Source organism: Siphateles boraxobius, unplaced genomic scaffold (assembly GCF_051911475.1).
Source record: "Siphateles boraxobius isolate OS27281-9 unplaced genomic scaffold, OSU_SipBor_1 22, whole genome shotgun sequence".
Lineage (NCBI taxonomy): Eukaryota > Metazoa > Chordata > Actinopteri > Cypriniformes > Leuciscidae > Siphateles > Siphateles boraxobius.
In genome coordinates, this window is record NW_027508833.1 from 17,363,526 (window position 1) to 17,377,721 (window position 14,196).

Below are 14,196 nucleotides of genomic sequence, written 5' to 3' on the forward strand. Positions count from 1 at the left end.
CTTTCATATCTATTGGATGGATAATCATTTCTCAATGCATATTTATCTCTGTCTGTTATATGATATTTTGAAACACATTAGCTGCCCAAGCTTGACACAGATAGAGTTAGTTTGAAATATTCAGTAGAATTTAAAAGCAAAAGCGACATTTTATTCTTTATAAATATGCCTTTTTGTCAAAGCGTTGTTAAACAGACGGAATGCTAACAGAAAAAAAGCACAGCTCAACTATTTTCAGCTTAAGACAAAGAGATTTCCTTATATGGATAGTTCACCCAAAAATACAATCTCTGTCATCATTTACTCACCCTCGAGTTGTTTCAAACCTGTATGAGTTTCTTTCCATCAACCAAACAGTCGATGGGCCCCATTGACTTCCATGGTATTTTTTTCCCCTACTATGGAAGTCAATGGGGTCCATCAACTGTCTGGTTACAACATTCTTCAAAATATTTTCTTTTGTGTTCAACAGAAGAAAAAATTCATACAGTGTTGAAACAACTTCTGGGGGGGTAAATGATGAATTTTCATTTTTGGGTGTACTATCCCTTTAATATCTGTGTGCGGGTGCTGTGGCCTAATGGTTAAAGAAATATGCTGGATGAAACTAAATGTTTTATGTTTGAACCCAACAAGGTGCAATCCATGAACGATCACCAACTCTGAGCAAGATACTTATATCTCGGTTACAGCAGACAAACTGACTGTAATAACAAGTTGATTTAGATACAAATCACTGAAATAATGTTACTTTAGACTTCCTTGAAACACTAATCACTGGTAGAAAGTGACTAGAAATGCAAATACCTCTTCAAATAGTTGAATCCTGCAGTTCAATGTTGCATTGATCTGAGAAAAGTCTCCACAATATAAAATATTATTTCATTATCTATCATTCTGCGCAAACTCATTTTTCTTTATATGATTTTGAATATTGTACTGAGTTTGATATTTCTTAATTTTATGTAATAATCCTACAATGATCTTAAAATAACTATTATCTTATTGTAAAAAATATTCAAGGCATAGTTCCCCCAAAAATGAAAATTCATTCATGTTCCAACACTGAAAGGCTTTCTTTTTCTCTGTTTAATAATTATCTTTTACTAAATATATAAATGAAAACAAAATGTTGCAATTCCATTATGAATATCCATCTTTAAAGGGGACATAATGGGATTGCATCTCATATTAATGGGACAATAGTCTTATTTTTTTTTTCAAACATCGTATAATAAAAATATTATAACGATGTGGTCATTTAATTGTGAATATGCATCTTTAAAGTAGATTTGATGGCATTATGTTTTATATTAATGGGACAATCTAAATCTTAATTATAAACAATTATTTTATAATAAAAACAAATCTGTAGTTTCACCATGACCCACAACAAAACAACTATTTGTGAGTGACTAACCATTTTCAATGATGGCATATAATAGGAAACCAGATTTTCGCTGCTTTTAATTATCTTTAAACATTTTATAATGCAAAAAATATTGTAATTTCACCATGCCTGAACACAAAACATCAGTTTGTGACTAACCACCTTTAATGCTGACATGTTATGGCAAACTGGGCTTTGTCACTCCTTTCAGAACTGTCCCAGCAGCTGAGAACCACTGGAATATGTTATTGTGTGTTCTGACAATGAGTCTATGTGCGGCACAGTGATGTTTCTCTAGTCTCATCAAACTGCACGGACGGCAGATCGGAGGAGGGAGAAGATGATTGATTAGTCGGTGAAAGAGTGGATGTAACACACCAGAGAGAGAAAAAGAGAGAGACTGTAGCCAAGATTGTTCATTGCAGACGCTTGCTGAATAGACAAGAAAATGAACGGCTCAGCAGCAAAAGCAGCCTAGCGTATATAGCAGCCATATTTACAGCCAAGGATCAGATGAAAAATACATAAAACAAGCATGTTTTTTTAAAGGTGTTGTGCCTGGTGCACGAGCTCCCTTCGTAGTGTCTATCTCAGCTCCCTAACCTGAGCAGTGTCTAGAATCACAGAAGATGATGGAAGTCATCAGCATGAGCCTTTCTGCATGCATATCAAGCTCAATCGCTGGGCCACTGCAAGGGTGGTCTAACAGGTTTGTAGGACACTGTCCATTTAGGGGTCAACCCAGACCCATTAGCGCTAGGGGCCTGCGGTCAGGTCATGGGTTGAGTTCCATTATCTTCCGAGTGTTCTAGAAACCAGGAGAAAGGTACCTGTGAAGTGGACTGCTCACACAGGCTCCGGGCTGTGACAGACTACTTTTGCCCCGTGGCTGTTTGCAATGAACAGGGGGGTAAAAGAAAGAAAGAATGTTTCAGTCCAGGCAAATAAAGACAAAGCTACTGATGAAAGAACCCAAAAAAGAAGAGCACCAACAAAATCAAATGATGGGGGTGACAGCACCTCTATGGTGACAAAGAAACTGGTTCTTCATGACACTGTTCTCAGAAAAAATGACCTTGCCAACAAGCGATCCAAAAGACTTTTTAAGCATAATTTCATGCATTTCTTCACTGGACAAATGGCTTGTTTTCTGAGAGTGACTCTCACGTGTCAAAGGTCATATTTCACCCAGGAATTTAGGTGAGTCCACCATTAAGATTTTTTTTGCATTTCGATGTTATTTTGATAAGCAAGCGTATTTTACCCCGAAATGTTCGGTAACACTTTAGTTTAGGGTCCAATTCTCACTATTAACTAGTTTTTTATCATGCATATTACTAGTATATTGGCTGTTTATTACTTCTTATATAGCATTTATAATTGCCTTATTCTGCATGACCATATTCTAAATCCCTTAATCCTTCCCAATACCTAAACTTAACAACTACCTTACTAACTATTAATAAGTAGTAATTAGGACGCATTCATTTACTGAGGAAAAAGTTAAAAGTTATTTAATATTGAGAATTGGAGCCTAATCTAAAGTGTGCCCAAATCATTCATTATATTATATTCATTACACAGTATGTACATTATAATGAATTTTTTTTTTAAATAGCATAAAATGTAATATTATATTATAATATATACAATATTATATTATTATTAAATATTATTTATTAAAATATTCTTACATAACAGTAATCATTTTTGTTGATTTATGTAATTAAAAATCATTGTATTACTGTAATGAGAATCTGACATGAATTCTTATAAATAAAAATTAAATAAAACATCTTGACAATGAAAAGTCATGAAAATAATGTTGCAATGCAAAAACAATTGTCCAAAAAAGGCATAATATTCATACTTTGCAGTCACGTGACTACCATGGATACCTGGCGGGCAACACACGCTGACAAAATGGCCCATTACTACAATCAATTATATAGTGAGGCTATTTTGTTTCCATAGCACATTAACAAAATGTTTAATGACACTAATAACACTAAAAACAATACAATTACTAAATATGAATAATATCACTAAAATGATATAGGCCTAAAAACAGTCTTTAGTTTACGAACAGCACAACTCTGCCATCTGTGAAAATCAAAAGCAGCTTCAAAAACTTGTTTAAAAAGAAATATTCTTCTAATTTTTTACTGTCATTAATGTAGGTCCACAAGAGAAATATTAAGCCAGTAAATTAAGATAGTCGTCGCTATACCGCTATATCCATCGTCGTCTCTAGAGAACGCGGCGTTAATGCAGCGACAGATGCCGAAAGCTCAGTCCGTTTCTACTTTCACTTTCGGGGAATGAGCGCGGTTACATGCACGTTCTTAACGCGATTATTCTGAATAATAGTGCATCCAATCGCACAACAACTATCTGGCATGTCGTTACACCTCAAAACAGCAACTTTTGTATATTAAAACTGGCGACGTCCTGGCAAGATTTGTGACGTCGCGTGCAAAGTATGAATTCTTCATGCTAAATATAATTTCACACTTTCTTTTTTTGATTTTGAGGTTAAATATGACCTGGACATTTTTTTTTTCACAGAACCAGTATTCCTTGAAGACTAAAGTGTGGGAATCTAGAATAAACATGAATGTGGGAAAATGAATAGAGGAACCAACCAAACCAGAATTAAGGGGTGTGATACAGGTGTGACTAGTTGTTTTAAGGATGTAAAATGCACTTGGATCAATCAACGGGATGTGGAAACATAACAGGGATAAATCACATCTCCAGTCTTGATGCGGCTCTTGCATTAGAGGAGAGCATGCTGGGAAAGGTTCTGAGTTTTGGAGGAACTCTGAGCAATATGCTAATAAGGTGTCAAGTGTGTTTTTGGAGGCCAAGTTTCAGGGACATTCAAGTGTCAAACTACCGCCTCAACGTGACAAGCAAACACTGATCTTTGAAGGGCCCAACAGAACATGAGGGTGATGTGTTACCGATCGCTGGCGACTGGGAGTGCTGCGTCCAGACACGGGGCTCAGGGAACCCGAAGTATCCAACTCATCAGCAGACGACCATGATGACAGGTCCTACAGAGAGTGTGTGTTTGTTGGGGGTTGGAAAAAAGAGTGTGAGAAAACTTAAACTAGACATAAAAACTGGATTAAGCTTATTACTGTACATCAGGGTTATTATAGAAAACTAAAACCATAAAAACTATTTCGTCACTTTAAATAAAATAATCTTTAAAGGGATAGTACACCCAAAAATGAAAATTCTGTCATCATTTACTCACCCTCAAGTTGTTCCAAACCTATATGAATTTTTTTCTTCTTCTGAACACAAAGGAATATATTTTGAAGGATGTTTGTAACCAAACAGTTTTTAGGCACCATTGACTTGCATAGTATGGGTGTGTGTGTGGGTTGGGGGGGAGAGGACTATGGAAGTTAATGGTGCCTCAAATGATCTTTTGTGTTCAGCAGAAGAAAGAAATTTATACAGGTTTGGAACAACTTGAGGGAGAGTAAATGATGACAGAATTTTCATTTTGGGGTGAACTATCGCTTGGTAAAAAAATGGTAAAAACACAACAAAATTACTAAAACTTTAACCAAAATTTAAATAAAATGGAACAAATACAAATAAAAACTAAAAAAGTTCACAATATTAATTAAAACTAGAGTTTCAGTGGTAATAATATAACACTGCTGCACATCAAATAACATTTAGAGCATTGATTCTCAACATTTTTGACTTGAAAGCTTCCAACACAAAATTCGAATGCCCCTATATAATACTATATAATATAATATTAAAATAAATTTACCGGTAATATACTGTATATACTTATTTATTAATCAACATAGGTTATATGTAATCAATAAGGTAAATTAGTTAACCACAATACATATAAAGTTTAAATAATGTATGTTCTAGGTTTTTTAAATGAAGTTAGATTGTTTTAATATATTACTACTACTAATATTATTATTTATATTATTAATTACAATTGAAATCATTTTAAGTTATTCTGCGTCGTTGGATGTTTGCTGAGCCTCAGCACTCCGGTTCATTGTGCAACAAATTGAATTTGATTAATTTAATGCTTTCCCAGCGTTTTTTAAAGTTGCGTAATAACATCCCCCTACCATATAATAATAGTGAAACATGCCCGGAAAATTTCGTCAATGGCGGGGAAAGAGTTAATTAATTTCCAGACACTAATATTATTTTGGTTAATAACCAGCAAACTGGTGGCATCCATGTTTTTGTGACAATGTTGGTAACTAACCTGCTGACTGCTGGTGATGTCCAGGGTCTTCTGCAGCTCCCTAATGTCTCGTGTCACCTCCTTCAGCAACAGCTTGAGTCGGTTCCCAATCACATGCACCTTCTCTTTGGCCTCCAGACAGTCACTGCCTTCCGAGTGGACCAGCAGCTGAAGGGACATGTCCTGCAGGGACGCCACCTTCAGCTGCGTGTCCAGCAACTCTCGACGGATTTGCTGTGGAACAATCGTGTTTAATCAAAGCAAGCATAGAAAGTTGTAGCCCAAATATGCTGTGTAAACAGAAAAGAGAAATCATTTACCAGAAGCGTTTTGTGATGCTCCTGAAGTGTATCGCTGTCCTGAGTGTGGTCAATCGGGACAATCTCATTCCTTCTGCGATCAATATTCTCCAACCACAGAAGGAGACCGTGACTCATCTCGTGGAAGTCCTGAGCAGTAAGAAAAACAAAAATCAGATGATTTCTGTCACAATCACGTTTGTTTGGACTCATAATGTGTTTTGTCAGTCTGCATTAATCATTCATTTGTTGTCACAGACACTAATTATGTTCAGCTGTGCATTCATTGATCACCATTTCATCGCCTGTATCTATGTTATAGTGTCCGGTGTCGTCTTTAGTGGATGTGTTGTATGTTGCTCCGTTCTTGTGTAGCGTCAGGACCAATCAGACACACACAAATTATTCATTATATTTAATGAATAGTCCGGCAAACTCACTCTCCCAACAAAGATCTGTGTAACTTCCCCCGAAACTAACATCACAATGAAGCTAACACCACTGGCAGAACTCAGACACTCACAGTGTCCTGTTACATTGATAACAAATTTTACGACCCAAAAAAGGCAATTCCTGAGAGATGTGACACTCACTTAATTCTTACTGAGAAGTAAACCCCATTAATCCTACATATTCTATATATACTGTATAACCACTTGAGAAATGTATAAACATGTATCTAATTTTCGCATCTCATGATTTTCCTTTTATGTTGTTTTGGCCTATGTTTTCTTGTAAACTCTAATGAGTTAATGTTTCAGACTTTGCATACTATGGTTAACCAAAATCATATGTGTGGCATGTTTGGTCTCTATAAACTCCAATCTTCATTCCCCATTTGTTAATTTACATTACATTTTGCTAACTTTGTGACGCATGGGTATTATATGAATCTTGAAGATTCTTTTTCTTAAACACCCAATGAAATTACAGATTCAAATCTCCTGCTCGAACATCCAAAATCTCCCTCCAAAGGGACAACTTCTTATTGGCTCACACACCTCCAGAGGGTGTGACATCTTCACCCTTTAAAAATCGCTGATCAAGATCAGCTCTTCTCTTGACTCTCTTAGCTCTCTCTTTCTCTTGGTCCCTCCTGAGAAGTCCTGATGTGAAGATGATGCTAAACTGGAAGTTTTCTAAGGACCCCGAGCTTGTGCCAGGCTGCGGCCTTGTCTTTCCCTTCACCAATGATCCTCTGACTTCAACTGGTTCTCTCTCATCAAAAAACATCAGCAAAGATCAACTGGAGCCTCAACAAATTGCATCAGGACAGTTTCATTCAAATGGGCGAGACATGCAAGTATCAAAATTAATCTCATTACTTGATACAGTTATCCTTAAACTTATCCTTAAACCTTTTAAAGGACGTGTTAGAACTAAACTGATGGTTTGCTCAAGGCTGTTGATCTGCTGAATTTCAAACAATGCTATAACTTCTTGCTTTCCTGTATTCTGCTTCGGCTCTCTTTCCCTTGGTAAACTGTATGCATGTATGTATGTGTATGTTAGAGTAGTTTAAATGTTTAGTCTAGTTAATAAAATCTTGTTCATGTCACACGTTAAGTTGTCCGTGTCTCAAGCTCATATATCTGGAGTCACTAATCAAATCGATCTTGACTATTTGCTCTTAGTAGTACTTAGTAAGAAAGACATTTCCCATGCCCTGGAAATGTACATTTCTATTAGTTAATTAATAACCAATATTGAAGGTTCACAGGACGAACTGAGTAATTGGTTGTAATGTTAATGTAGCTACATCAAGTTAATCCGATTAACTGACCCAAATATTCATAATCAATTATAACAAGTTATGATTGGTTATTATTATTTCATAGAGCTAATTCGCTACACTTGTTTGGACTACCCATTTGATTTATTAAATATGATATAATTACCTTCATCTTCATCTTTGTGTGCGTTTATAAACCACCCCATGACAATTTTGCATAGTCTGTGTTTTTAGCACCTAAACATTTACATCGCCCTGCATCACATTTGCTAAATGAAATCCAACACTTGTTTCTTACTCATTTTTGGAAGCTGATTTCAAAGACACTCTAGCACATCATACTTTTCACAAAGTAGTGTACATTTCGTAGTGTGGCAAGCTTGGAGGGGATGAGAGCCGTGAGAAAACGTTTTGTAACGTTCTTTGACATTAAATTGAGTATTTGAACATTTTTCCACTTCTTTGCAGATTGCAAGTTAAATGATACATTTTGAATCCTACTTTTAATCTTTAAAACTGAAAGCTGATATATAACTTAAAAAATCTTCATTGTTATTTTGTGAGAGAAAAAAGTAAGTGATGTGAAGTGATTTTTTTTTACTGATGTTTTTAAATTTAGCATCATTAAATTAGGTAATATTAGATATATTTTCTGCAAATCAGCAGAATTTTTTCAAGATGCATGGTCGATATGAAAGCAGACGTTATGAATGTCATCTGAAAGTGTACATCTTATAACCGCTTCAAGATGAGTTGTTGGTGAGGTGTTTCTTGCCTGGCACTGCATGAGAGCGTGCTGGAGAGCATTCCTCCACTCATCCAGAGAACCACTCAGACGTTCCCAGCGGTTATTCATCTCCTTCAGCCGTCGCTGCAGGTCTCGTGCCTCCTCGCTGTCCGACTGCACAAACTCAGCGCTGCAGAGGTTAATGGACAGCACGATGGCCTTACGCTTATCCAGAGCCTTCTGCAGCTCCTGTGTGGAGTCACAGGTCAACAGAGAAAAAGTGTCAATAATGAACAAGCTGGACAAAAACAAAAAAGATAACCCTTTCAAAGAATATGGCATTAGTATTATAATTCTGAATTAGCTTTTATTGTTATGTTTTCATATTAATGATCTAAACGAACAACATGCTTAAAACTTTTATAAAAACCCAGTTGTACACAATTTACTACATGCCTTCTTGCATCTGATTTGTAGTTTATACTTTTTTAGCAAGTAAAAAGCATTGTACAATAAATGTACTTTCAGGTCATGGTTCACGTGTCTTTTTGCTTTTGACCATATAAATATCAGCCACTATACAAAATCAGTTTTGAGGTGCCTTTCCTCCACATATACAACATTTTTTTAGATTTTATTTTTCAGATTTTGTCTAAAGGTTAAATAAACTGTTCAATTTAAAAAATAAAAGTTTAACTATTTAATTTGTCAGGCCTTACAGGGTTACGTTTTAGTTTGTGCTTTTGTCATGTTTGACATTTATTTTATTGAGGAGGAATAACCCCTTGAGATGGACCATCTCGTTTTCGAGGGGGTCCTCAAATCTAGATACAAAAACTGCCCTTACGACAGCTGTCAAATAAGACATAAAAAAACAAAAACAAAAAAACAAATACAAAATAAGAAAAAAACAACATACTTTACAATAATGGTAAGTACAGAAATATATAACTAAAACCAATACAAACAAGACATTCACTCATCCAAGACTCTCTAAAGGTGACGCACTCATCCCTAAACAAAGTAAACACATGTAATATGTACCTAAACACACATCTAGACACAAATAAACAAAAATGTATGTGCCATACCAAAAATAGGTTACAATGACACCAGTAAAAATAAAAAAAAATTCAAAAGCAATTACATATATTCAGAAGATGTTGAGCTAGGTGATTCTTAAATATTGAAAAAGAAGTTAAAGAGCGAATTGAAATTGGAAGGTTATTCCATTCGTACGGTGCTTTATATTGAAATGCATATCTTCCTATTTCTTTATTAATCTGAGGAATGAAAAAATTAATTTGGTTATTATGACGCAAGTTATAAGATGACCTAAACGGAATTAAATACTGTTTTAAATAAGCAGGGTAATCCATATAAATACATTTAAAAATAAATTGTAACCAATGAAAACGCCTTCTACCTGGTGGGGTCAGCCAGGACAGTTGATGATACATTTCACAATGGTGTGTTATGTCTATAGGTTTTTTCAGTTTTAGTAATTTTAGTACTTGTAACATAAAAGTATTGGTAACACTTTACAATAAGGTTTTATTTGTTAACATTACTTAATGCATTAACTAACAAATGAATATATTTTTGCAGCATTAATTAAATTTAAAATTTTATATTAAAGTTAATTATAAAAATGTTTGTTTAGTCTAGTTCACAGTACATTAAATAAGGTTAGCAGACACAATGTTGATCTTTAACATTTATTAGTAAATAGATTAATAAATGTGGTACAAGTATTGGTCATTGTTCATTTAACTAACATAGTTAACTCATGTTAACAAACAAAACCTTATTGTAAAGTGTTACCAATGTATTTCAGTTAGTTTTCATCCAATATTTATATCTTATTTCAGTTTTTTTTAATTTACAGTTCATTTTAAAATAATACTTCTAGTTAAGAACAAGAATAGCTGTGTCTGTGAGTGTCCGACCTTGAGTTTCTTGATGCGTAGCTCGATGGTGTGTATGTCGGCGCTGAGGTCCAGTCCCCGCTGCTGCTCCAGCTCTTCTTCCGTCTGGTCCATCCATCTGCAGACGCTGTTCAGATCTGTGTTGAACTGCTGCCACTGCTGCATGTTCTGCTTCATGCGCATCTCTTTACTGAGAGCCTGAGCCTGCAGCAGCTCCCAGCGCTCGATCACACCTGCACAACACAACATCTGTTAAGAGCTCTGCATCACTGCATACTGTATGTCATCTGGGTTACACTTTATAGTAACAAAAATATTTAATAACACCGACAGACATTATTACATTATATGATGCATCAGACAAAAGGAAATCAAAATCCAAACATTTTTTTGGACTTCATCCTTCACTCAGGTCATCTTGACCCGGAAAATATTTTTCAAAAAATAAAAAAAATTGAGTGTTCATTGGTGGGGGGGGAAGTACTTTCATTTAGTCCAAGACCTCAGGACTTTTGTCGCACTTGAACCACAAATACACACACAAAAAAATTGAATGGATTCGAGGATTTTTTTGTATTTAAAAAAGTAACAAATCCTTCCCTCGACTCCCATAGGAATGAATGGAATGCAAGGAATGCTTCAGTACACATACATAAACCTAAAAATGCTCAAAATGCTAACTTAAAATGCTAAAACGTAACAAAAAAAAATATTTTATAATGTCTACATGTGTATCTGAATGCATACTGAAGAGAAAACTGACTTTAGGACCCAGCAGAACAGCTCATTTGCTCTAAATAGAGCTATAATAATCTAATATTATAGCTATAAGGTATAAGAATGGCTAGAGTCATGAAATATCATGTTATATAAAAAATATTCCACAAGAGGTTGGCAAAGACACCCATTGTAAGATATTTTAAGCTGAATTTAAAGGTTTATGAATGAAATTGAGATATTTTGAATTTAAGTTGAAAGAATGTGAGGAATGTGCTTAAGTTACTAAATTACTATTTATTTATTTATTATGTATTGATCAAATCTAGTAATTTAAAGGTAAATCAAATAAAAAATAACAAAAAATCTCCCAAAAAATAGAAAAATATCAAAATGAAATAATCTTTCTGGACAAAAAAAAAAAAGTATAATTTTAGGGCTTCAGGTCATTTTGCAAGGGAAGGATGAGGGTTAAAGTGTGTTGAACGTTCGCCAGTTCCAGCCTCCTTCTTCCCTTATCAATGAACTTTGTTACATTTATAATGTTACATTTCCCTCTGCTCTATTACCTATATAGGATACTACAAGCATTAGTTTTAATGAGAAGAATACATGTGTTTATGTGCCCGGCACAGTGTATGATATGGTTTTGTACCTGAGGTTTGGGACTCAGAGCTGTTGGGGTTGACAAAGCCTGATGTCTTGTCATCCTCGTCTTTCAGCTCAAATCCCACTCGCTTTACTGCATCTATACTGCCACGACATTCTTCAAGAAGACGCATCTGAGAAAATTAAATATAACAAACAAGTCATTGTATTCATCTAGCAAATGCTTTCTAATTCAAAGCACATTTTTACTACAGTGACAGTTCCCCTGATATAGTCCTATATGATTTTTAACTCACATAACCCATGTATGTGGCATCCAGCTCCGGGCCAGTGGGAGTTCGGCTGCGTATGATGTTCTCTGTCTGCTGAAGATGGAAGCAGCTGGTGTTAAGAGCTTTATCCAGTTGTCTGATGTGAGTCTCCAGTGAGCCAGTGTCACCTGTAGAGGAACACCAAAACACTCATTATTACAGGAACAACAGGAAGTCGCATTGAACTCCACAGTGGAACCGTGTTGTCATTCTCAGGCCTAATGCAGTGCATGATCAAGAGACAAGACATCACAACATTGCTTTCTCATTAGTCAAACATACTAGGAGCTTCTAATCAAATTGATCATTAGTCAAAGCAGTTTACAATCAGAGTGAATACTGCTCTTCAATATTAATATAAGATTGCATGTTTGTTTGTTTGTTTGTTCAGCATTATTTATCTGGGGAAGTCAATTAAGAAATATTTTCTTATTTACAATGACGGCTTGGCATAATGGAGATTGGCTGATATTTGGCATCTGTCGACATCAAGCTTATGATCATATTTTCAAGGCAATTAAACACATTTTCCCACAGAATTGTCATTTGCGTAATAATATATATATATCCAATCTTATTATTACTGTAATACATTATTTAAATTGTGTAGTATTTATGAATCTCTTATTTAAACTAGTGTTGTTATTGGTAAGTAAAATTATTTAAAATATATTTAATTGAGATAAAGCTGAAATAAAATAAAGTATATATATTAGATGGAAAAACTTAAACTTAAAAACGTGATGCCTTGGCAACTAACTGAAATAAAATAAGTTGAAAGTAATACAATTAAATAAATAATTTAAATAAACTAAAGTTAAATAGAAATATTTTAAAAACACAACAAAATGACTACAACTTAAACTACTAAAATGAAAACAAAAAAGCTAATTCAAAATGTTAATAAATACTATCAAAGTTTTTAGATAATCTTAACACTAATTTAAACTAAATTCCTTGTATTACTGTATTTAGTGTAATACAGTGAAAAAATAAGAATGAGAATCTAATTACAAAAAGTATGCTTATGTTTAACAGTAATGAGATGTGTTTTAGTGTCATGAAATCATGTTGAAATAAGTAATAAACAAATAAATAAATCTAAAAATAAAATTCCCTCCCATTTGCAACCTTGTGACCTCTAGATATTGGCAACGGCCATTAAAAAAAAACCCAGTCGACCACTAATACTCAAAGAGTAAACAATTGATTTCAATAGATTAGATGATAAACAATAGTTTATTTGCATTTCTTGTAAATCACAGTCTGCTCTGATTGTAAAATACTGTGAGTAATGCTGTTGATTTGGAAATCCAAAAGCATTAGAAACCAAGGACAAACACCAGAGTGAACTCAGTGTGCATCAACCTGTGACACTACATGCAAACACTGGAAAACTGATAATACTGTGTGAAAACACAAATCAATAGAGAAGGGTTAGAAAATGCAGCCGATGGTCGCGGCACGAGGCTCTGTGCTTTGATTCGGCTTGTGAGTAGAAACTAAATCGGGCAACAGACTAGAGAGTGAGTCCCAGATTTCTGAGACTGCTGTTGCCTACCAGCGCTGGACCTCAGAGTTTGCTCAGTAAGTTTTAGAAATGCCTCAGGACTCTCTGGAATCACTACATCTGAAAGAAACATATACATGCATACAGTGCAACACATGAATGAATGCTGAAACACACTAAAAAATGTTCAGGTCAATTTAAAATCTCACAGGATTCATTTATATTCTCTAATTACTTGGCTCTCTGAAATGCTTGATTCTGATTGGTAAGTCACGGCATTCCCCAACAATGACCGTCGTCAATAGCAAAGCGTGTACAAAGAGGAGTCATCCTGGTATTTGAAGCTGACACTTCTTTCGCGTCTCTTGTGTCACAATGAGGACGCGCTCTTTCTAGGTACATTTAAACTTAATCTTGTGTCTCAGTTATTGACTGTATTTACTGTAAATTGAAAGTATAAATGGGTCATTTACATAAGATGTCATTGTACAATAAAAACATCCTGATTTTTTCTGTTCAAGTTTCAGAACTCAAATCTTCCTTGCGAGTCCATGAGTCCTTGTGAGTTTTTATTGAAATCAAGCTGGTAAAACGACTACATTATTAAAACTACATTATGTCTTGTTCGAACTTGTTTATTCATCTAGGCTCAAATTTGCTTGCTAGGAAATGTTTCTCTATGTGGAAGCTTTGCATTTAATGAGCTAATAAAATATTTCAAATCAATGTT

The 14,196-nt window shown here is 34.8% G+C and overlaps 1 protein-coding gene across 2 annotated transcripts in view; it reads right to left on the reverse strand.

The window, feature by feature from the left end:
- Positions 1 to 14,196, reverse strand: part of syne1b (spectrin repeat containing, nuclear envelope 1b) — a 144,035-nt gene that overhangs the window by 1,128 nt on the left and 128,711 nt on the right. For both annotated transcript variants that reach the window (XM_077238824.1, XM_077238825.1), the window contains 9 exons: positions 13,518 to 13,586; positions 11,942 to 12,084; positions 11,692 to 11,818; positions 10,341 to 10,552; positions 8,440 to 8,640; positions 5,954 to 6,082; positions 5,655 to 5,867; positions 4,357 to 4,449; positions 2,221 to 2,279 (listed from right to left, as the gene is read on the reverse strand). In XM_077238824.1, the coding sequence (XP_077094939.1) occupies positions 2,221 to 2,279; positions 4,357 to 4,449; positions 5,655 to 5,867; positions 5,954 to 6,082; positions 8,440 to 8,640; positions 10,341 to 10,552; positions 11,692 to 11,818; positions 11,942 to 12,084; positions 13,518 to 13,586 (1,246 nt within the window). The remainder of the gene's footprint in view (positions 1 to 2,220; positions 2,280 to 4,356; positions 4,450 to 5,654; positions 5,868 to 5,953; positions 6,083 to 8,439; positions 8,641 to 10,340; positions 10,553 to 11,691; positions 11,819 to 11,941; positions 12,085 to 13,517; positions 13,587 to 14,196) is intronic.